Source organism: Jaculus jaculus, chromosome 6, assembly GCF_020740685.1.
Source record: "Jaculus jaculus isolate mJacJac1 chromosome 6, mJacJac1.mat.Y.cur, whole genome shotgun sequence".
Taxonomy (NCBI): domain Eukaryota; kingdom Metazoa; phylum Chordata; class Mammalia; order Rodentia; family Dipodidae; genus Jaculus; species Jaculus jaculus.
In genome coordinates, this window is record NC_059107.1 from 11014387 (window position 1) to 11038571 (window position 24185).

General features: G+C 41.7%; 1 protein-coding gene across 1 annotated transcript; it reads right to left on the reverse strand.

Moving 5' to 3' along the window:
* Window positions 1-136: 136 nt before the first annotated feature.
* Window positions 137-20581, reverse strand: LOC123461445 (olfactory receptor 15-like). Its single transcript, XM_045151743.1, has 2 exons — window positions 20465-20581; window positions 137-1105 (listed from the first exon to the last, which is right to left on the reverse strand). The coding sequence occupies exons 1-2, from the start codon at window positions 20579-20581 to the stop codon at window positions 137-139; spliced, it is 1086 nt and encodes a 361-aa protein (XP_045007678.1).
* Between the last annotated feature and the right edge of the window lie 3604 nt (window positions 20582-24185).

Below are 24185 nucleotides of genomic sequence, written 5' to 3' on the forward strand. Positions count from 1 at the left end.
TCTATAGTAACCAGAGTAATTGAAATTGAGGAAGGGAGACTTTGTTCCAAGAGCTAATGGACATTCATTTGTAAAAAGGAGACTTGGAAGCATTAGCTGATGTGTGCATGTGGAAGCTCAAAAATACAGAACGAGGTCATCTGGATCTGAAATATTTCCCCATACCCAGAGATGGCAGGATCCTCCTCCATGCGGCCTTAACATCCTTGTTCCTCAGCGTGTAGATGAGAGGGTTGAGCACTGGTGTGATGACGCAGTAGAAGAAGGACATGAACTTGGCCTGGGTGCTGTTGGCTGGAGGTTGGATATAAATGTAGATGCATGGGCCATAGAACAGGATGACAACCAGCAAGTGGGAGCTGCAGGTGTTGAAAGCCTTGATCCTTCCTTCAGCTGAAGGTAACTTCAGCACAGCCCTAGCAATGAGGCTGTAGGAAATTAATACCACCAGGGGAGCCATCAATGCAAAAGGAACATCTCCTAAGGCCAAGTACAATTCATTAGCAGTGGTGTCAGCACATGCCAGCTTGATCAGAGCAGGAATCTCACAGAAGAAGTGGTCTAGAGTGCGTTTCCCACAGAAGGGAAGCTGAATGGCGAGTGTGACTTGCACCAGAGAGTTGGCCAGGCCACTGGACCAGCATGCAACTGCCAGCCACACGCATGCCCAGGGATGCATGAGGGCAGCGTAGCGGAGGGGCTGGCAGATGGCCGCGTAGCGATCAAAGGCCATCACTGCCAGCACTACACATTCTGTGCTGCCTGCCCAGCTGAAAATATAGACCTGTGTGATGCAGCCCCAGGCAGAGATGGTCTTCTCTGGGCCCAAGAGGTTTGTGAGCAACTGGGGCACAATGGTGGAGGTGACACAGAGGTCGAGCATGGAGAGGTTGTCTAGGAAGAAGTACATGGGTGTCTGGAGTCTGGGCTCCACCATGGAGAGAAAGATGATGGAGCTGTTTCCCATCAGGGCAAAGATGTAGGCAGCCTGGACCACTCCAAAGAGAGGGATCTCTAGCCAAGGATGATCTGAGAATCCCAATAGAACAAATGTATTGGGAAAACTTACATTTTGTCCATCCATTACCACCTGTATTATATGTGCCTGGAAGGGAGAGACAGATTTTAAGAATAAGCAAGCTTTGTATATTTAAATATCTACTTGGGAACAAGCACAAAATTCTTGTTCAATTTGTGAGATATTCTCCATAATTCTTTTGAGTACTTCTCCCATATCTAGATGGCTCCACATAGTGACTTGTAGTTAACTTTCACGTGGGGTTAGAGCTGAAATTCACATGTGCAGATTTTCCGAGAGCCTTATGAGGCCCACTCAGAATCTGTTTGTGTGGATCAGTCTGCTTCTTTCCTACCATTTTTGGATTGTTGAATCTCCCCTCTGTCTGCAAGTTCATTCATTAAATATGCTGCTCTTATGTCATATCGAAAGAATCATGCAGTCCTTGCATTTGGCACATCTCTTTCTAGAATGTATTTAAAGGAAATACTACCCGAGGAGTCCTTTAAGTGATGTTAGGTGAAGGTCACCTGGGATTTCATTGTCAAGATAGGGTTGAAATTTGTATTGCTGATATACGCATACCCTCAGACTCTTCCTCATAGTTTCCTCACCAGGCATCTTTTTCTTCTAAAGCTAAATTTCTTGTGAGTTCCAGAATGAAACTGGACCTGAAACAGGTCTTTCATTCCTCAAAATGTAATGGGTATCTCATTTCTTAAAATCTAGGGAGAGATCTGAGCAGAGCATTTACAAATCTCTTTCTTTCTCCCTCTCCCTCCTTCTCTCTTTCTTTTTCTCCCCTTTCCTCCCTCCCTCCTTCTTTCAGTCCCTGGGCCCTTCTCCCATGTAGTGACTTCTGGTGCCTAAGCAAGTAACTCATATGAATTCCTTTCTTCAAAATGCCTTTTCTCATACAAAAGCCACATTGTAGTCATTTTTCATTATTTTTTTAAAGGTGTCCAGGAGTAAACTTTGTATCTCTTATGTTTAAAATACATAGTGTCTTGAAATAAATTATATATATTTGATATATATGACACATATATATCATTATAGTTTCACAGATGTAATTAAATTATGTATCATATATTCTGAAACATCGAAACTGACTGACCATAGCAAAACCATCAGTTTTAGGAGACAGCAAAATACAAAATTCTTCATGAATTTCAGGAGTGTGCAAAATGCTAAATTTCCAAGTATGTCTCCTCTTGTTGCATCATGTCTGACATGTTAGATGTTACCTGTCATCGGCATGATCCTGCTTACACAAACTTAACCATTCTTCATGCTAAGCCACTTGAGTTGCCTTCTGAAATGCAGTCCTCATTCATCACTCTAGTGTTGTATGGATCACGGTGACCCCCAGAGCACCAGCATGTGCCACCCAGGCTTATCTCTGATCTGGCTTCTGTGTCATGTCCTCTCCCATCAGACTTATCCTCTCAACTACTGGTTCAATCTCAAATCAAAACCAGACTTCCAGCTGGCTGCTGCGCACACACTAGCTTCTCCCTCATGTCCCTATCAGCTTGGGGGACTCCTGTCCTCTGTGAGCCCTGGGCCATGCATCGTTGTCTCTGTTAAACTTCCCCTGGTCTGTCTTCCTTGCTCCCATATCTTACTGTGTTCTTCGACCAGTTCAGTTACTGTCAGGCACCCCTTGCTCTTCTAAGGGCTTCGGGAATTTAGTCTATGATGAAGTTTTCTTGCTACCTTGACCCTTGGATTTGACCTGTTGTAATTATTTAGTAAATGCATGAATGAAAAAGTAGTTTCTGGATTTTCTTGCATTATGTAAGAAGTTTTCATTGCTCCTTGGCATTTTGGCTAAAATCAAGTGTAGTATGTAATAAGCTTCCATACCATCAACCTAATTCCTTCTCTGAGCATCTCCCTTCTCTACATCTATAAAACCCCAGCACAGTTATTGACGTATAGATTCCTTACAGATATTTCTTTTAAAAAAATTTTTGCTTATTTTTATTTATTTGAGAGCAACAGAGAAAGTGGGGGGAGAGAGAGAATGGGCACACCAGGGCCTCCAGCCACTGCAAATGAACTCCAGACATGTGTGCCCCCTTGGGGTCCTCAGACTTCACAGGCAAGTGCTTAACCGCTAAGCCATCTCTCCAGCCTGACTTATAGATATTTCTTACACATGTAATCAAAACTTATTTCTCCTTCTTTAAATGCTACCTAATACTCCACATTTGGGTTGCTTTTTTTTTCCTTCCTGAATCCACATTTCTTTCCTACCATGATATATGAGATGATAGAATTTTAGTTTATTGGCTTATAAGTTTTATAGAATATATAGCCTAATTATAAATGCCAAGGTCTTAATGTGTCCTGAGTATACAACCTGCGTCTTTTATAGAGCTTCATATTGTTTTTTGAAAATTGACATTTTCTTTGCTATTAGAGAATGGAAATATAACACTTTAATCAGTCCTAATCAGGTTTTGAACATTAAAAGCACAGAGGCTATGCACAAAAGGACAAAATTAGTTTCCAGGACTTTGTCTGCTAGACACTTTTTTTAGGTCCTTTATTTTCTACATCCTATTTCCCAAAGTAGCCTTGCACTCAGTGATTCAGAGAGTGTCCTTTGTAATCCTCTGTAGCATTCACTAGAGGAGAAAGAAGGTAATATAACATGAGAGTTTTATTTAAGCGCCCACACTCTCACCTTGCTGATGAAGAAGAAAAAGGAGTAGAATAAGGAGCCAGCAATGGGAAAGTTGAGTCCCAAGGAAAGAGATGCAGCGTCTTTTCATGGAGTCTGGGGTTGAGAAGCAGGAGGCAGACTAATCAGAACCCCGCTAGGAGACAGATGTGGTGAGATTGGCTGACCTTTAGAAGTTGGTGCCTCTTGTCCACTGAGACTTGAAGCTATTACATGTAGATAATGAGTCCATAGTTTACGTTTAAAAGAAGAATTCTAGAGAGATTTCTTCTCACTTTAATTTATTATGCCTACGATCATTTTCCCCTGGGGAATATACCTGAGTTAACTGCAGGGAGGTCAAAGATCAGAAAATGTTCTTACAATAAGATAGAGGTAGAGTCTTTGGCTTCCTTGTATTCATACATTTGTCATCAGAGAATGTGACCTGGGCAGTCTGATGTCTTTGCAGTTTACAGTGGCTAGAGTCCCTGGTGCACTCATTCTCTCTCTTTCAAATAATAATAATAAAAAAAAAATCACATCACATGGAACGCCATGTTATTTAAACAAAAACACATCTATTCTGTGGCATATTGGGAAATTTTTTGTTAGGTAGATTTTTATTTTCTTGCTATAAGGGAAACTTTTAAAAATATTACATTTATTTATTTAATTATTTGAGAGAAAGAGAGAAATAGAGAGGGGGGTAGAGAGAGAATGGGTGCACCAGGGCCTCTTACTACTGCAGATGCACTCCAGACGCATGTACCATCTGTGCATCTGGCTTTACATGGGCAATGGGGTATTAAACTCAGGTCCTTAGGCTTTGCACGCAAATGCCTTAACTGCTAAGCCATCTCGAGCTCACAATTTTTGATGCTTTGATGAAATACTGTATTTGCAATCACAGGTTTACTTGAAATTTACTTTTTTCACTTTGAAAAACTTATACTTGATGCAGTCTTCAAACATTTTTTTCATCACCATCTGCAAAGGAACCTTCACGCAGGTAAAGCTGCCTGGCTCTGTTCTGGAATGCCAATAAAGCTACCATGACCATTCCGTCTGGGGCAGGGAGCTGGTTGTGATCTGATGCCAGCCCACTGGTAGTAGAGTAGTGATTGACTTTTCTAGTTAAGCCTCAGCTCAAGTATGAAATACATCTGCCATTTTCTATTTTTCTCACTCTTTCCTTGAATCATAATACAGATTTTATTCACAAAAGGATTATTATGTTCCCCTATTCTGTAGTCCCACACCATCTTTCGAACATTATTTAGCTCATGCCTTGAATACTAGCTGTAGAGAAAGGAGAGATTTTTTTGTAAATTTTTTATTAGCATTTTCCATGATTATAAAAAAAAATCCCATGGTAATTCCCTCCCTCCCCAGTCCCACACTTTCCCCTTTGAAATTCCATTCTCCATCATATTACCTCCCCACCACAATCATTGTACTTATATATATACAATATCAACCTATTAAGTACCCTCCTCCCTTCCCTTCTTTTCCCTTTATGTCTCCTTTGTAACTTACTGGCCTCTGCTACTAAGTATTTTCATTCTCATGCAGAAGCCTAGTCAGAAAGGAGAGATTTAAGGCAATCACCTTAACCACTAAGCCATCTCTTCAGTCCAAGAAAAGAGGCTTTAATTAACCTGGCATATAATGGTGTGAATACATATAATATCATCAGTTATCTAACAGGGAAGATAAAAGTTAAAATAGCATCGACATGAACACATCCAAGTTGTCACTAAATTCCATTATCTGTATCAGAGCAGTTACCATGCTTGAAACTATAAAGTAATTTATTGACCTATATTACTTCCTATAGAATGCTGACTCTCCACATTTATTAAGTATGGAGTTTTTCCATGTTTAGAGTCACAGCTCCTGCTATGATTTAAATACTAATATCCTATTTCAGAGATGAATGACAAAGCTTGCTTTTAGAAGAACCAAAAATGAAAATTTGTGGGAAGACACAGTGCTACACACTGTAATTCCAACAGTCAGGAGATGAACACAGTAGGATCTTGGGTTCAGATGAGCTCATATAACATTCTGTATTCCACGCCTTCATAGGGTGTAAATGCGACCTTGTCCCAGATATACCGAGAAAGATGATATTATGCAGCTGCATTTAAGCATACCTACTATGCACAGACATATTTCGTTTTCAATGTTATTAGGGACTCTAAAGGGTGTGGGGAGTCTCTTACCACCAGTACTGCTACCTAGAGCACACATTTTCTCTCTCTCTCTCTCTTTCAGGATGGCCTCACTTCATAAATGTAGAATTCTTTAGAAGATGTCCAGTGATCCTGGCATTTCCAATACCCTCTGTTCTCTCTTGAAACTTATGGTTCACATTCATAGATTCATGAATTGACCTCTGAGGTCTTCCTTTCAGAGACTGTTTCCCTGACATTATAGTGCAGCCTCAGTGTCTTGGATATCTTGAAATTCCCATTCATACCTTCCTACTAGCTTGTCTTTCTCTTTGTTGGACTATATTAGATCTGCTACCTGGTCTTCTAGTTTAGATATTCTGTCCTCTCCTTCATCCATTCTATTGGTGAGACTTTCCACAGAAGTTTTTATTTGCATGACTGTTTTTCAGTGCTAGTACTTCTGCCTGGTTTTCTTCAGTGTTTCTATGTCCTTACTCATGTCTTGTCATGACCTCCTTATTTCATTAAGCTGGTTTCCTGTGTTCTCTTGGAATCCCTTCAGGTGTTTGTTTTCTTCTTTGTTTCATTGCTAAAGAGTTTTAACTGTGGTGTGTCTTGGATAGTTTCTTCTTTGGTCCTGTCTATTTGGTGTTCTGTGGGCTTCTTGCAACTGGATGGGCCTCTCTTTTGAGAGATTTGGAAAATCTTCCTCAATAATTTTATTGAATACGTTCTCTATGCCTGTGGCCTACTTTTAAAACAGAACACCCTATTAAGATCCTACAAGGACAAATGCTTGCTTTCCTCTCAATAGCATGAAACATTTTCCGAGTGGACTTTTGGTGTGATTGTGAGGGTCTGGCACCACAGCACCTGGGTGTAATATTCTGTGCTGATAGTTGCTGTGTCAGAGCTTGAACTGCACCATTTCAAGACCCCTTGGCTTTTGAAGTTTGTATTGATAAATCTCTTATTCTGGTGGATTTGCCTTATATTTCAGTTGGTGTCTTTCAGATTTTCCTTGTTGTATATATTTATTGTTTTGAGGGGAGGAAATTCTTGACTTTTCTTATCTGATGTTGTAAATAGTTCTTATACCTATGCTGGCATCTATGTACCTAGATTTTGGGAATGTTATGTTATGATTTGATTGATAATGTTTTCTACGCCTTTAGCATGGTATTATTTTTTTTCTTCTCTACCCCTGATTTATAGATTTGGTCTTTTTTTTTTTTTTTCTGAGGCAGGGTCTCACTCTAGCTCAGGCTGACCTGGAATTCACTGTGTACTCTCAGGATGGCCTTGAACTCACAGGGATTCTCCTATGTCTTCATCTGAGTGCTGGGATTAAAGGCATGTGCCACCACGCCCAGCTAGATTTGTTCTTTTTGTGTGTGTTGTTTTGTTTTTGTTTTCCAAGGTCAGGTCTCTCTCTAGCCAAGGTTGACCTAGAATTCAGTATTTAGTCTCAGGGTGGTCTCAAACTCATGGTGATCCTCGTACCTCTGCCTCCCAAGTGCTGTGATCAAAGGTGTGTGCCACAATGCCTGGCAAGATTTGTTTTTTATAGCTCCCTGACTAGCTTGAATGTCCCATTTATTCAGTCTTATTAATTCATCTTTGTCTGAATGTTCCATTTATACCTTGTCTTCAGGCCTTGACAGCCTGTCCTTCCCTTGATCCATTTTATTGTTGAGGCTTCACCTAGAGCCTTTTACTTTACTTACATTTTTATTTCCAAAATATCAGTTTTTTCAATATTTTTATGTCTTTATTGAATTATAGTTTCATTTCCTGTATAGACTTCCTCATTTCATTGAGCTATTTGTGTTCTATTGAAATGCATTCAGAAGTTTGTGTTTCTGTGATTTCTTTGAGCCTATGTATAACCATTCTTTTAAATTCAATGACTTTGGATTATATCTAATTCACTCTCATTTGAGATAATTATTGTAAGACCATCAAGTTTTGGAGGAGTCATTGTGCTTAAGTTTTTCATGTTGCTTATGTTGCTATGTTGAGACTTGTACATTTGGGGTTATATTTAATTTGGGTTAGATTTAAATTTTTTTTTAAAAAATTATTTATTTATTTGACAGAGAAAGAGGGAGAGTGAGAGACAATGGACACACCAGGGCCTCCAGCCACTGTAAATGAACTCCAGACGTGTGTGCCCCCTTGTGCATCTGGCTAACATGGGTCCTGGGGAATCAAACCTGGGTCCTTTGGCTTTGCAAGCAAACACCTTTATTGCTAAGCCATCTCTTTAGCCCTAAACATATCAAACCTCCTTTTTTTTTTTTTTTTTTTTTTTGGAGGTAGGGTCCCATTCTAGCCCAGGCTGACCTGCTGGAATTCATGCTGGAATTCACTTGGTAGTCTCAGGATGGCCTTGAACTCATGGGGACTCATTTGGAAAAGAAAACCTGTCATATAGGCTGATATGTGCATGCAGCTGTTCAAGGACACAGGCAGAGGTCATCTGAAGCTAAGGTATTTCCTCACACCTAGGGATGGCAGACTCCTCCTCCATGCTGCCTTAACATCTTGTTTCTGAGGGTGTGGATCAGAGGATTGAGCAGCAGGGTGATGACACAGTAGAATAGAGAGAGAAACTTGGCCTGCGTAGTGCTGGCTGGTGTTTGGAGGTACATGTAGACACATGGGCCATAGAACATGGCACCAACCAGCAAGTGGGAGCTACAGGTATTGAATGCCTTGAGCCTTCCTTCAGCTGAAGGAAGCTTTATGACGGCCTGAATGATTAAGCTACAGGAGATGAGCACTGCCAGAGGAGCCACCAGTGCAAAAGGAACTGCTCCTAACTCCAACAGGAGTTCTTAGGCTTTGCAGGCAAGCACCTTATCCACTAAGCCGTCTCTCCAGCCAGAGGCTTCAGTTTCTTGCCATTTAGTTTGGTACTTTGCTAGCAATTAGCTCTTTCTTCTCTTGCCACCTCTGACAATTCAAAGATGAGGAGAAGGAAAAGGGATAAAATCAGTAATTTAAAAATTAAGTTATAAGAACTCTAAAAACTATATCTACGTTAAAGGAGGTGTGAAAAACAAACAGGAAAGAGATAACGTTTTAGCGCTTATGTGAGAGTTAAAGTTAAATTATGAGCAATCCAGTCTCAATCCCCTACGCTCACCTTTCCCATCCCTTTTTTTTTTTTTTTTTTAATCTCTGAGCTCATGAAGTTCTTTATCAAAGGAAAAGGTTGGGCTGGAGAGATGGTAAGCGCTTGCCTGTGAAGCCTAAGGACCCTGGTTCAAGGCTCAGTTCCCCAGGACCCACATTAACTAGATGCACAAGGGGGCACATGCATCTGGAGTTGGTTTGCAGTGGCTGGAAGCCCTGGCGTGCCCATTCTCTCTCTCTCTCTCTACCTGCCTCTTTCTCTCTCTGTCTGTTGCTCTCAAATACATAAAAATGAACAATTTTTTTTAAAAGGAAAAGGTTGTGATGGCCTGTTTTAGGAACAAATCTGAAGGGAAAGAGAACCCCACTTGTACCACACAGTCCCATTTTTAAATATCACTCTGGCAATTAACTTTAACAGAAGGATTACAGCCATCAACCCTGCACAACAACCTCCACCTTTGATTTTGTGTGTCTGAGCCCTTATTACATTTCAGAGAGACAAGGACATAACCTTTTTATTTATTTATTTATTTTTACTGGGTTTTCTTTTTGAGGGGTACACGAACTTTTGGATAGTGGACAACACACCATTGAATAATGAATTGGTCATTGCAGAAATCAAGAAGTAAACCAGCCAGGCGTAGTGATGCACACCTTTAATCCCAGCACTCTGGAGGCAGAGGTAGGAGGATCACCGTGAGTTCGAGGTCGCCCTGAGACTCCATAGTGAATTTCAGGTCAGCCTGGGCTGGAGTGAAACCCTACCTTGAAAAACCAATGTAAGAATAAAAATAAAAAAGAAGTAAACCAAAAATTTTCTGGAATTCATGAAGACAACATACCAAAACATGGTCTATTACCAAGTCAGTTCTAAAAGGGAAGATTATAGCCTTAAATGCCTATATTGAAAATAGATCTTTGTGGGACTTGGGAAATGGCTTAGTGGTTACGGCATTGACCTGTGAAGCCTAAGGACCTGGGTTCGACTCCCCAGGACCCATGTAAGCCAGATGCACAAGGGAGCACATGTGTCTGGAGTTTGTATGTAGTGGCTAGAGTCCCTGGCATGCCCATTCTCTCTTTCTCTCTATCTGTCTCTCTCATGAATAACTAAAATAAAAATAGATCTTTGGCTGGGAAGATAGCTAAGTGGCTAAGGCATTTGCCTGCAAAGCCTCAATTAGTGGCCAAGAAAGGCTTCATTGCTTTCAAGACACTTCAAATTCCTGTATCACCATTGTATTGGGTCACACTCTGATCTACCCCTCCACCCAAACCCAGACATAGAGAAATTGAGGTTTCAAAGAGTTGTTTCTACTCTGTCTCTGAAAGTTAACCCAGATCCTAGGCTGGAACCCTAGAAGCAACAATTTTTATTACAGTAAGATATTACTCACCTTGGATGGGAGGAAACAGCCCCTCCACTGGAGCTAACACTGAGAGATCACAACCTCACCTTAGAAAGCTTGAGATAGCAGACATGACTCCAGCATGATTTCTCATCTCCACATGAAACAGACAGCCTCAGAACAAACCATGCGGCTTGGCCTTACACTCCACTACTCAGTGCACTAACCTTCCCTGCCCCTTACTTCCCCCAAGACCTTAAAAACCCTCTTTTCCTCTCCCTGGAATACTCAGATCCCTCTCTCTTTCCCTCTTTGCTCTGAGTCCTGCCAGCATCGTGATTGGCATTAAATACTGTGGGCCAAAAGAGAAATTGTCTCCAGGGTTTTCTAAATTCTGAACCTCACACATAGTACAGCCACTGGATATATAGTCATTGGATGAGAAAATCTTCCTTATGATTTCTGGAATTTTCTAGAGGGGAAGAGATGTTAACCAATACGCTTTACATGGCCTCACACTCACCTGCTTTTAGGGTGAAGAAGAAAGCAGTGTAGAGTGGGAGGCAGCAATGGGAATATTTGCACATAGGTCTGAGAAACACTGCTTTACACATCATGGACAAAGGTAGCGAGGCTACCCAGTATCCCTCCAGGAAAGATAATCAGAATTTTGACGTAGGAGGGCCTCCTGAGGTTTATTGTCTTGAGTGTACTGAGACCTGAGATGGTGCATTGAGACAATTAATTCAGAGGCTAAGTGTGTAGAAAGGAAATTTCTAGAGGGATTTCTGCTACTTATATTTGCTTTTCCTCATTATAATTGTTTCTCTGGATAATAGTCCCAGGTAAGTGTAAGAAAGGACGCTGACACAATGAAGTACTTATACAACAGGATTGAAACAGAGCCGCTGGCCACCATGTCCATATTTCTGTTTAAAAAAAGTATTTTATTTTTAATTATTTATTTGACAGAGAAAGAGGGGGAGAGAGAGAATGGTTGTGCCAGGGCCTCCAGCCACTGCAGATGAACTCCAGGCGTGTGTGCCACCTTGTGCACCTGGCGAACGTAGGTCCTGGAGAATCAAATCAGGGTCCTTTGTCTTTGCAGGCAAACGCCTTAAATGCTAAGCCATCCTTCCAGCTCCAAGTTCATATTTCTTTCTTTATTCATTATTTTTAGTGTAATAGTTAGAGTTTACTTCAGAATAGATGTGGTGGCCTAACCATTATCCTATGCTGAAGCCCCAGATGGAACAGAGATATTCTATATGAGCCTTGTTCTCATGCTAAAGACCTAGCAGGAGAGGAGATAGCTCAGAGACACACTCAAGTCCTTCTCTTCAGATGTCCATCAGTCTCTTTTCTTCACAAATTTGTGTTCAACAACAATGTAGGAGTTGGGAGTGAAGCTGGATTTAAAAAAAAAATTTGCTTATGTTTTTTTTTCTTTTTTTTAAATTTTTTTAAAAAATTTATTTATTTGAGAGAGACAGACACAGAGAGAAAGACAGATAGAGGGAGAGAGAGAGAATGGGCGCTCCAGGGCTTCCAGCCTCTGCAAACGAACTCCAGACGCGTGCACCCCCTTGTGCATCTGGCTAACGTGGGACCTGGGGAACCGAGCCTCGAACTGGGGTCCTTAGGCTTCACAGGCAAGCGCTTAACCGCTAAGCCATCTCTCCAGCCCTATTTATTTATTTTGACAGTGGCAGACAGAGAGAGAAAGAGGCAGAGAGAGAGAGAATGGGCTCGCCAGGGCCTCCAGCCACTGCAAACGAATTTCAGACACGTGCACCCCCTTGTGCATCTGGCTAACGTGGGTCCTGGGGAATTGAGCCTCGAACCGGGGTCCTTAGGCTTCACAGGCAAGCACTTAACTGCTAAGCCATCTCTCCAGCCCTGAAGCTGAATTTTAATGCTTTTTTGTTTTTTTACATCTATCAGAATGGACCTAGAAAGAACTCTACCAGTTCTCAAATGTGTGAAAAGCTTGTATCCCACAGAGCCCAATTCTTTTCTCTTCCAAAACTGGGGGTATATTTAAGAACCCTTAAGTGGACTTGAATTAACTCTGTAACAGAGAAAAGAGGAAACATGGGGGGCGGGTGGGTGGGAAAGGACCTGTTAATCTCACTTTTGTCTCCTGGCTGTTTAGAAATTGTAAGAGGGCCACAGACACAGTGATGAGGAAATGAGACTTATTCCCTGATTTGGTAAAACTGCATATAAATCCATTTTACTTTGCTGTTTTCCATCTCTCAATTTTCTTTACAAATCCTGGGTAGATAAACACCCCTTGCATCTCAGTCAAGGCCCAGGCAAAACTGCAGAGGACGTGGGGAGACGAGAAACAGCGCTGCTTCCATAGTGAGCCTGATAATCAGCCCCAGGGTGAAGGAGACAGACCCTGAGGATACCCAACACCTACCAAAGCAGAGATCCAGAGGCTCCTAAGAGCTCAGCTGCTCGGTCCTCCAGCGGGTAGGGCTGTAGGCTCTCCCGTCCGGCCCGTCTCTCCCTGGGGCTGAGCGGGATGGTGAGTGTTGACGACCCAGACCCCCTCCTAGTCACCCGAGAGAAACACAGAGTCGGGAGACTTATTGAAGCAGGATCTCACCTTATTGTAACTGGCAGGTGTTTTTATAGCTGAGAACGAAGGCGGGGATCTCAGGAAAGGATGAGGTGTAAGGGCCAATAGCATATTGCGACTTTTGAAATGATTGGTTCTAAGCGTGCGCAGGAACTCTAATTTTTTTGCATAGGTAGCAGGCCAAAGGCAATTTGGCACCCTGCTGAGTCCTAGCTGGCCAGAGCCAGGTCGCCAAACTTTAGCTAGGCTCAGGAAGTTCCACTAGTCCATGCCTCTCAAGGCCTAACACTCATCACTGAAGCAGACTTAAAATGTACCCACGAAGGCTCAGGGAATTTTGGGGAAGAGAGGGTAGAAAGATTGTAAGAGCCACAGGTTGGCACATCATGCCCAGAGACATCACCTCCCCCAGTCACTGGCTTCTGCTGCTTTCATAACACATAACCCACAACCCCATGGGGAATATCAGCAACCCCACTGAGAAGGGCCCCCTGCGGAATGGGAACGGAGAGGAGGGAAAAGATGGTACCAACACATGATGTACCCAACCAAAGTATGTTCTTAATAAAAAAATATACAAAGAAATTAAGGCAGCAGGGTTATGTAAGTCCAATGTGCCCAGGAACAGCCTCATACCTGAAACCTCAGAGATGTGGGAGGCTGAGACAGGAGAATTGCAAGTTTGTGGGTAGCCTTAAGAAACTCCTGGAGAAAAAGGGTGCAACCCCAAAGGTGAAATACATAGAAGGAACACGGTGGTTCATTTGCATTAATGACAATACACTTTCTTTTCAAACCTATAATTTTTGATATATATTAACTCTACATTTAAGGGTGTTTCTGTGACAGTTTTTCTCGTGCTTGTATCATATTCACTCTTTCCTATCATACTCTCTACCATCTCCCGACCTGTGTTCTTACCCTCCCCTCGTTTCCTATGTACTACTTTCAAGTCACCCTTTTACCCCCCCCTCAAAAAAATTTCAATTTTCCATGTGCATAAAAAAAAAAATGAAACACTTCAGGAGACAACTTTTTTTTGGATAGGGAGATTAGGAAAGAACCCTTGATAAATTAAGATGGAGAAAGGCAGTAACTTCTTCCTGGCCTTGAAGCATTTTCCCCACGGTCTGCATCCTTGGTGCGCAGGCCTGACAGCTTCCTGAGACCTGAGTAGTGCTGGAAACAATGTAAACCAATCAGCGCATCTCACTTCGTTCAAGTGGACCAATCACACGCTCCGGAAGGGTGGATCTTCCCATTCAATGCAAGTTCAGTTCCCATGGAAACTGTGTTTTCAGAGCTCTGAAAGCTCCCTTCTCTCCGAGGAGTCTGCTATCTTTCCCTTTCTTCCCTTCTTATTCTAAAATAAACTTTATTCTTTTAAAATAGAATGGGCGTGCCAGGGCCTCCAGCTGCTGCAAACAAACTCTGGATACGTGTGCCCCCTTGTGCATCAGGCTAAAGTTGTATTATTATAATATTGGGTTTATTACTAACAATAATATTGTTTTGCACTAATGGAATAGTGAGAAAAGATTTAACCTCAGAACTAAATCATAGAGTGAAACACTGATATTCTATAAAAAGTATTTAAGAGGCTAGAGGGATTGCTTAGTGGGTAAGGCATTTGCCTGCAAAGCCAAAGTACCCTGGTTTGATTCCCCAGGACCCACTTTATCCCTCCCTTTCCCCTGTCTTCCCTTATTCTCTTCTACCCCCCCCCATATTCTGTCACTCCATTTGTTGTCCTGAGTCAGTTTCTCGAGCTCACCAACCAATCACGTTGATTACACACTTTAACCAGTTTTATAAGAGCCTAGTTATCATGCCAGAACAGTAAAGTACTGCTTATTGACAAGAGATGCAGTACATCAGTTATACTGTTCTTTCCAACTTCTGATCACTTCCCCTTGTAGACTCTTCAGGGGGAAGCAAAATGATTGTAATTGCCTTGGCCAGCATGTAGAGCAAATGATGGGAATTTTACTCAAAATTGATACTTAATGGTACTCATTTCTGCTAATAGAAATGCCTAGCATTTGTTTCCTGTTTACTATGGACTTCATGGAAATACTTCACCTTTATTAGTTAATCAGATCTTTAAAAAAGAAAACTCTTAGAAAGAAGGCATAGAGAAGTTCAGTAAGAAAAGACAGGCCAATTGCCGAAGCACTTGGTTACCTGCCAGGGGTAAATGGTAAGACCCTGCTGCTGAGGATCACAGGCTGTAGACACAGGACATTGAGAGCTCATGCTCAAACTTAGAAAGAAGCCAGCTCCCTGCTGGCTAGCCCTCGCAGTGCTAGAAAGTGCTGGATGAGCTGCTGGGGATCATGGCCCCTAAGAGCATGAGCAAGCAGGGGATCCTACGAGCTATGAAATCGACCACCTGGACAAAATGTGCACACCTGTGCAATAGCGGTGCACAGCTCATGTAGACAGTCAACGGCTCTTTGGTTGGATATGAGGCATACTCAGTGGGAAAGCTACCTGGCACTGAAAACCAAGTCAACATCCTATAGATAGGGGTCTTTCACTCCAGAGAGAAGCTCCCACTGGTCTTTGGCTAAGGGTAGCTATGCTCATCAAACAGTCTCTTAAATAGTTATGCATATCCCCTTTGATTCATGATGCTATCACTCTTGGTTGGAGAATCTGTTTATTTTATTTAATTCATTTATTTATTTTTACAGATGACAGTGAAAACAGGGGGGAACTAAAGTCCATCATTGTAACAATAAAAGATAGCCCACTGAGAAGAGTCATTTCTATCATATCTTCCAGGGCCCAGGAGACATTACAGATTGTGCAATATTTGTCATCACTGAATAGGTTTGTCTATGCTGTTTCAAATGAAAACTTCCTTATTTATTTATTTATTTATTTTGAGGTAGGGTCTCACTCTAGCTCAGGTTGACCTGGAATTCAGTATGGAATTCATTAGGGTGGCCTTGAACTCTCAGTGATCCTGCTGCCTCTGCCTCCTGAGTGCTGGATTAAAGACGTGTGCCACCACACCCAGCTATGATTTCCTTCATTTTAAAAGGTTAAATAGAACTCCTTAGTGTGCACCTGTTGCTAGGCCTTTTATAATGACTCCTTATCTTGGCAAGGGTGGTCAATGCTGTAATGAAGGTAGGAATTAAACACATGTTTCATATGCTGATTTCCATTCCTTTGGGAATATACCCATAGTGGGATTGTTGGATTATATGTTGGCACTATTTTATTTGACTGTTATTTAAAACAGGGTCTTACTATGTCGCCCAGGTGGCCTGGAACTTCTGATCTTCCTGTCTCAGCTTTCTAAATGCTGGGAGTATAGAAAAATGGCACCATCCCGACTTTTTGTTTTGATGTGTTTGATTACTATTGAGAAATGTAAATTTGTTGGTCATTTGTGTTTTAAGAAGTATCACTTTTGAGAACTATGTATGTGAATACTTTGGAGGAACTTAGACTTAATTTCACTCAACAAGAGGAGAAAAAAAAATGTATTTAGGAAAGAATGTAGCATCCACTGAGTATGTTTTAGCCAGATCTTTTGCTGTAACTTGAAGTTTGTCTGAAAGAACCGGAGGAAAAACATTTAAAAACTCAAAGATGAATGAGAATTGTTAGTAAGAATTTCATCAAGAAAACTGGAATATAAATTAAAAGTTTCAGGCAGGCAGAAGAACAGAATGACAGGCATGTGGAGGTTGGTTTGAAGTGAACACGTTCAATCAAGAGAGAGCAGCCTCCATCCCCAGAGTCTGGTTTGCCCTTTTGTACACAGAAGAAATAACTCAAGGGAGGGGAAGAGTTTACTTCTAACCATAGGAGTTGGCAATTAGCAAAGCGTCTCTCAAATCAGAAGGAAGAATCCCAACAATCATTATTTTAAGACAAAGGGAAAAGATTCTCTACTAAAATAATGATCTGGCATTTGCTGTGTCCTCTGAGACAAACCCACCAGGCACCAAAGGGCTCATTAAGCTTTTGTTCACAGACTCCATTCTGGAATTGAGTCATTAAAAGTTTGATGTGTTTAAGTCTGGCACTGGCCTCTGAGGTGACAATTTCTTGGCGGTGCCTTTGTCATACTTACCTGGATGTGTCCTAAGGCCTGTGAGGATGCTAACAGTCCCCGTGGGGAGCTGGCAGACTGCTCAGCCACAACAGTGCTGGGTCTCTCTGGCTTTACTAGTCCTCTGACAGAGATCAAACTATGTAATTGGTTAAAAGCCCCATGGCTGGCAACTAAGTCAGTGAACTGTGCAGTTTAAATCAGCTTTATTACTCGAGTTAACTAACTGAACTGTTTCTGCCACTCCTGTGCTTTTGTCATAACTTCACACAAAACAAAGAGGAGAATGGAAACAATCCAGGCTGACAAGTGTGTCCCGACATAGCCAGTCTTAAATTTCCTAGCTGTTTCTTCCTATCTTCTGCATCTGGATTATCTTGGAATTTCTAAAGAAATGAGTTTCCAATTTATTTTCTTTCTTTCTTTTTTTTTTTTTTGTTTTGTTTTTCAAGGTAGAGTCTCACTCTAGCTCAGGCTGACCTGGAATTAACTATGTAGTCTCAGGGTGGCCTCGAACTCACGGTGATCCTCCTACCTCTGCCTCCTGAGTGCTGGGATTAAAGGCGTGCGCCACCACGCCCGGCCAATTTATTTTCTTTTACTCATTTTCCAAATAAGAACAGAGTCTATATATGTATATGTATGTGTGTGTATATATATGTAGTATGTATATATATACATACATATATATACACACACATACATATACATATATATATACAAATATATGTTGTAAGATGCATATATGTAAAAATGCTTCCTCTAAATTGTTTTATGTTTTTATATTTAAATGTCATAAAATAAAACTAACTTTTCAGGAAGGACAATTCTATGAATTTTATAGCTACATATAGATTATATAATTATCACTAAGGTAGACTACAAAGTAGTTCTTTGACTCCAAAATACTTTTTGTTGCTGTCTCTTTATTACCCTTCCCCCCAAAATTCTGCAAGTCATTGATTTATCTTCATCACTAGAGTTTTTCCCTTTGGAAAATTATCAATAAATATCTGCATCAAGTACCATGGTTGATTTTAAAACTGCCTTTGTAACTCCATGTATTTGAGATTCACTCAAATGTCTGCATGAATAAAATTTGATCATCTGCATATTATATTTCTTTTCCTGTGGAAATATAACGGAATGTATATTCACCTCATATAGGGCATAGGGCACCAACAGACCAAAGAATGATTCCATAGACGTGCACTTGGCGAAATCCTGGGTTTACTGGGGTTACTTACAGGGTGAGGGGTTACACTGGTGACCCAAAAACAGCTGCAACATGTCAAACTCCTATCTGAGTTTGAGTTTGAGTAATTTCTTGGGAAAGCTCAATTAGCGGAGGCCCGCCTCCCGCCACCTTTCCCCATCTCCTATGAACTCTAGCAATCCCAAGACCTGGTGCAGCCTGGGCCAGAAAGGAGTGGAGGCTAGTACCTCACATGAGGGTCTGATGAGCCCCATTTCTTCTATCAGGGAGTGTTAACACCCCATTACTATTACCATAGACCCAGCTATCCCTATTGTTTTGCTTATTGAGGTGTTAGGACTGGGGAGCTCAGGTACTTTGTATGTCTCCAGAGCAACCTCAGCTTTTTTTTTAAATTTTTTTAAAAATATTTTATTTATTTGAGAGCGACAGAGACAGAGAGAAAGACAGATAGAGAGAGAGAGAGAGAATGGGCGCGCCAGGGCTTCCAGCCTCTGCAAACGAACTCCAGACGCTTGCGCCCCCTTGTGCATCTGGCTAACGTGGGACCTGGGGAACCGAGCCTCGAACCGGGGTCCTTAGGCTTCACAGGCGAGCGCTTAACCACTACGCCATCTCTCCAGCCCTCAGCTTTTAATTTAGCTTCTCATTCTTTTAACTGCTTATCAGCAAAACAAGTTAATTTGAAATAAGTCAAATTTCTCAATTTTTTAAACCACATTGGTTTCAAGATTTTTATTTTTATGAGAGAGTGAGAGAGAGAGAAAGAGAGAGAGAGAAAGGGAGAGAGAGAGAGAGAGAGAGAGAGAATTGGCATGCCAGGGCCTCTAGCCACTGAAACTGAACTCCAGACATGCGTGCCACCTAGTGCCCATGTGCCACCTTTTGCATCTGTGTCACCTTGTGTGTCTGGCTTACATGGGTTCTGGGGAGTCGAACCTGCATCCTTAGGTTTCACAGGTGAGCGCCTTAACAACGAAGCCATCTCTCCAGCCCCAGGTTTTTGGCCTAAACACAGTATCAAAAGATTTATTTATTTATTTATTTGGACAAGACCTCTTTATGTAGCCCAGGCTGGCCTTGAATTTACAACAACTCTCCTGTCTCTGTCTCTTAAGTGTTGGGATTCTAGGTTTTAACCAACATACTTGTCTTATTTGTTTTTAACTTTTCCTTTTCAAAGTAGAGTCTCAATCTAGCTCAGTCTGACCTGGAATTCACTATGTAGTCTCAGGGTGGCCTTGAACTCATGGCAATCCTCCTACCTCTGCCTCTCAAGTGCTGGGATTAGAGGTGTGTGCCACCGTGTCTGGCTTCAAACTTGTGTTATTGACAATTTTCATACAGGAACATAATGTATTTTGATCATAATCCCTTCCCATTACTTTCTTTGTACCACCACCACTCTTTCCGGGGAACCCCCCTCTCCAAATAGGCTGTCTTATATTTTGATATCTCTCTTTCTCTCTCTCTTATTTTTGCCCTCCTCCATCATCTTTAAAAAATATTTTTTGTTTTTTTTTATTTATTTATTTGAAAGTGACAGAGAAAGAAAAAGAGGCAGATAGAGAGAAAGAGAGAATGGGTGTGCCAGGGCTTCTAGCCACTGCAAATGAATTCCAGATACGTGCGCCCCCTTGTGCATCTGGCTAACGTGGGTTCTGGGGAACTGAGCCTTGAACCGGGATCCTTACGCTTCACAGGCAAGCGCTTAACTGCTAAGCCATCTCTCCAGCGCTCCTCCATCATCTTTAATGATAAGTTGATGAGCACAGTGCTGTGAGGTCTTGAATGTTTCATCCACTTCATGTCCTAAGACGTGTGACAAAGCACTCCTCCCCGTCCTTAGCTCGTGTACTTACATTCTTTCCACCACTTCTTCCAGGGTTTCGTGCTGTGACTGGGATGTTTGCTGTAGTACTCCAGTGTCACACTTCTCTGCACTGACAACTTGTTTTACACTTTTCTTTCATTTTAGAGAGAGAGCACGTGAGAGAAAAAGAAGGACAAGTTTTGGGCCTCCGTAGTAGTTATGAATATCTGCGAAAAGAAGATTCTATGACAAAAAGCGAGAGTAGCATCGATATACGGGCACGAACACAAATACTTAAAAGGCAATTTAGTGGACATAGCCTATCCATTTATCCAAACAGCAGTATTAGCCTTCCTGCGCCCTAGGACTTATGACCTTCCCAGACATGGTTTTTGACTGGGTTTTCAGTACCAGACACGATTTCCCTCTTGTGGAACGGCCCTCAAATTCCATCAGAGAGCAGCTGTTTGCCCTCATAAGTCTTTTCACTATTGCACCAATGGGGACATCTTGCCCGGTCTGATCCATTGCGTAGCATGCCAAGTTCTCTGCTGGTTGATTACTTCCTTGCACCCTGCCCAGGATCCTGCACAACTCATTTCCAGCTTGACTTCTCAGTGTTCTGAAACCAAAGCATACAGTGTCTTTAGCAATAAGGTCTTACTTTTATTCTGGTGGGAAACAAAGAGCATTAGCAATAGTCAGTTCTGTTTTGGGGACCCAGGGATTTCCCTGACCTCACTGGGAGGTATCCTTCCCCTAGCACTGGATTTTTCTTATGGCTTTTAGGAGCATTTTGACCCACTATATATATTATCCTTATGTTTAATTAGCTAACAAAAAGTGCATTTCAATTTGATTTATTCATACCATCATTAGTTTCAGCTAACCCTCCTCCAATGACCTCCTCTATTTCCCAGCCTTGTTTTAAAGTTGTTTTTTTTTTTTTTTTCCAAGCAGAGAGACATAGAGAGGAGAGATAGAGAGAATGGGAGCACCGGGGTGTACAGCTGCTGCAAACAAACTCCAGATGTATGTGCCACTTTGTGCATCTGGCTTTATGTGGGAACTGGGGAACTAACCTGGGTTGTTAGGCTTTGTAGGGAAGTGCCCTAACACTGAGCAATCTCTCTTTATTTGAAGTCTGGATAGGTAGGGCATCATGTTAGACACTGGGGGTTGAACCTGAGGCCTCATACATGCTAGGCTCATAGTATGAAAGTTAAGTACTGTGATTCTTTCAATTTTATACCACTTTTAAAATTTCTTGTAGAGCTGGAGAAATGGCTTAGTGGTTAAGGCCCTTTCCTGCAAAGCCTAAGAACCCATGTTCTAGCTCTCTCCGGATCCCACATAAGCCAGACACACAAAAGGTGAGGCAAGCGCAAGCTCACACATGCCCACTACGTGGTGCAAACATCTGGAGTTCCATTGCAGTGGCTGAGGCCCTGGTGCACCAATTCTCTTTTTTCCTGTGTCTCTAAAAGACATAAGAATAAAATTTCTTCTAAGGTTTTATTTTCTTTATCATAAAAATAACAACTTGTCCATATCTCCCAGTCTTTCTGGGATTTTGATGAAAATTATAGTAAATTAACAGGTCAACCAGGTCAAATCAACATCTTTATTTATAATGTTGGTCTGCATTTACAGTATGGCTTCATGTTAATTTGTCACTTTAAAATTTTTTTATTTATGTATTTATTTGCAAGGAGAGAGAGAGAGAGAGAGAGAGAGAGAGAGAGACTGAAGATGAGAAAGAATGGGCATATTAGTGCCTCTGGCCACTGCAAACAAACTCCAGATGCATGTGCCACTTTGGCATCTGGCTTTACATGGGTATTGGGGAATGAAACCCAGGTAGTTAGGCTTTGCAGGCAAGTGCCTTAACTGCTGAGTCATCTCTCTAGCCCCATTAAAAAATTCTTTTGTTTGTATTTTTTTAGTTTTTAACATATAGATTCTTTTTATATTTTATTCAATCTTTATCCAAGTATTTTATTTTTAGCAATTTGTGTCTACTGCCACCTGCTGGACGAAGTTCTCAGACTGGCGTAAGAGCAGCCTGAGCTTCACTTTTAATATTCTGGTTAATAACATGTAGATACACGATTAGCTTTTGTATATGGGTTTGCTATCTGTGGTGGCTCGAATGTATAAATGTATGTCTCCCATAACCGTAGGATTTTTTTAAAATTAAGCTTCTTACTTAGTCTTTAGCAGGTGGAGCCCTGCTGGAGAGGAAGTTCCTTTTAATCCTTCATTTGCTGAATGACTGTAGCATGGAGGGGTCGGGGCTTAGGTGCTTTTCTGTATCTGTGGTGACAAACCTGTCCTTTTTGTCCATTCACTAATAACATGCTGCATACATTGGCTGGGCTTGAGATGCCAAAGTAAGGTTGCTTCCCTGGGAGAAATGCGACTTGCTCTTGGCTTTCATCTTTTGCACATGTTGCTGATGTATGCTACTGGGGTGCTTGTGCTTGTTGGTTTTCTCTTCTCTTATTATTTATTTTCTTTTTTTTTTTTGGTTTTTTGGGGTAGGGTCTCACTCTAGCCCAGGCTGACCTGGAATTCACTATGGAGTCGCAGGGTGGCCTTGAATTCACGGAGATCCTCCTACCTCTGCCTCCCAAGTGCTGGGATTAAAGGCGTGTGCCACCACACCCGGCTTTCTCTTATATTTTTGAGACAGGGTGTTGCAATATGCTCCAGGCTGGCCTCAGATTTGCCATCCTCCTGCCTCAGTCTCTCAAGTGCTGGGATTTCAGATGTACACTATCATACTTGGTTGACTGATGCTGTTTGCTGAGGATCTTTAATAAATATTAACAAGAGAATTTTCTTGTGAGTTTCCTTTATGTTATATCTATGTGTTATTTAAAAATTTTATTTATTTATTTGGTTTTTCGAGGTAGGGTCTCACTCTGGTCCAGGCTGACCTGGAATTAACTATGTAGTCTCAGGGTGGCCTTGAACTCATGGTGATCCTCCTACCTCTGCCTCCCAAGTGCTGGATTTAAAGGCATGTGCCACCATGCCCCGCTGCTTAAAATTTATTTTTATTTTTATTTATTTATTTGAGAGAGAGTTAGATAGATAGATAGATAGATAGATAGATAGATAGATAGACAGATAAATAGATAGATAGATAGACAGACAGACAGACAAAGAAAAGAAAGAGAGAGGCAGACAGAGAGTGTGAATGGGCATGCCAGGGCCTCCAGCCACTGCAAACGAACTCCACATGCACGTGCCACCTGTGCCTCTGGTTTACATGGGTCCTGGGGAATCAAACCGGGATTCTTAGGCTTCACAGGCAAGGGTCTTAACCAGTAAGCCATCCCTCCACCTCCTCCATGTGTTATTGTTATTATTATATTTTTTATTGACAACTTCCATAATTCTAAACAATATCCCATGATAATTCCCTCCCTCCCCCACTTCCCCCTTTGAAATTCCACTCCATCATATCCCCTCCCCCTCTCAATCAGTCTCTCTTTTATTTTGATGTTATAATATTTTCTTCCTGTTCTGATGGTATTGTATAGGTAGTAGTGTCAGACACTGTGAGGTTATGGATATCCAGGCCATTTTGTGACTGGGGAAGCACATTGTAAGGAGTCCTACCCTTCCTTTGGCTCTGACATTCTTTCCACCACCTCTTCTACCATGGACCCTGGACCATGGAAGGTGTGATTGAGATATTTCAGTGCTGAGCACTCCTCCGTCACTTCTTCTCAGCACCTTGGTGCCTTCTGAGTCATGTCAAGGTCCCTGCCATCTGAAAAGAGAAGGTTCTCTGACCAAAAGTGAGAGTAGCATTAATATATAGGTATAAGCATTAAGAGAAGTGCTTACTGGGCAGTTTGATGAGTGTAGTATATACATTTAGCCAGACAACAGCCGATATTACACCCCTAGGGCTCATGACTACCCCTGTTGTAGGTTTTCAGTATCAGGGATGTGTTCCCTCCCATGGAGTGGGCCTCCGTGTGCTATTTTTAATGTCTACGTAACACGTCTCAAAACGAGTCAGTATGTGTTCCACTATATTGTCTAAAATCTCATGTAGAACTGGTATTGCTTATCTTTCACTATTTTATAGAATTTGCCAGTGATATATTCTGGG

What these genes read in the sequence shown, in the direction of transcription:
- LOC123461445 (XM_045151743.1), bottom strand. Translation starts at nt 20,581, where the DNA reads ATGGATCAGACCGGGCAAGATGTCCCCATTGGTGCAATAGTGAAAAGA. An exon ending in CAAGAGGGAAATCGTGTCTG is followed by an intron (nt 1,106 to 20,464) that starts GTACTGAAAACC and finishes TCTCCCTTCCAG; the next exon opens with GCACATATAATACAGGTGGT.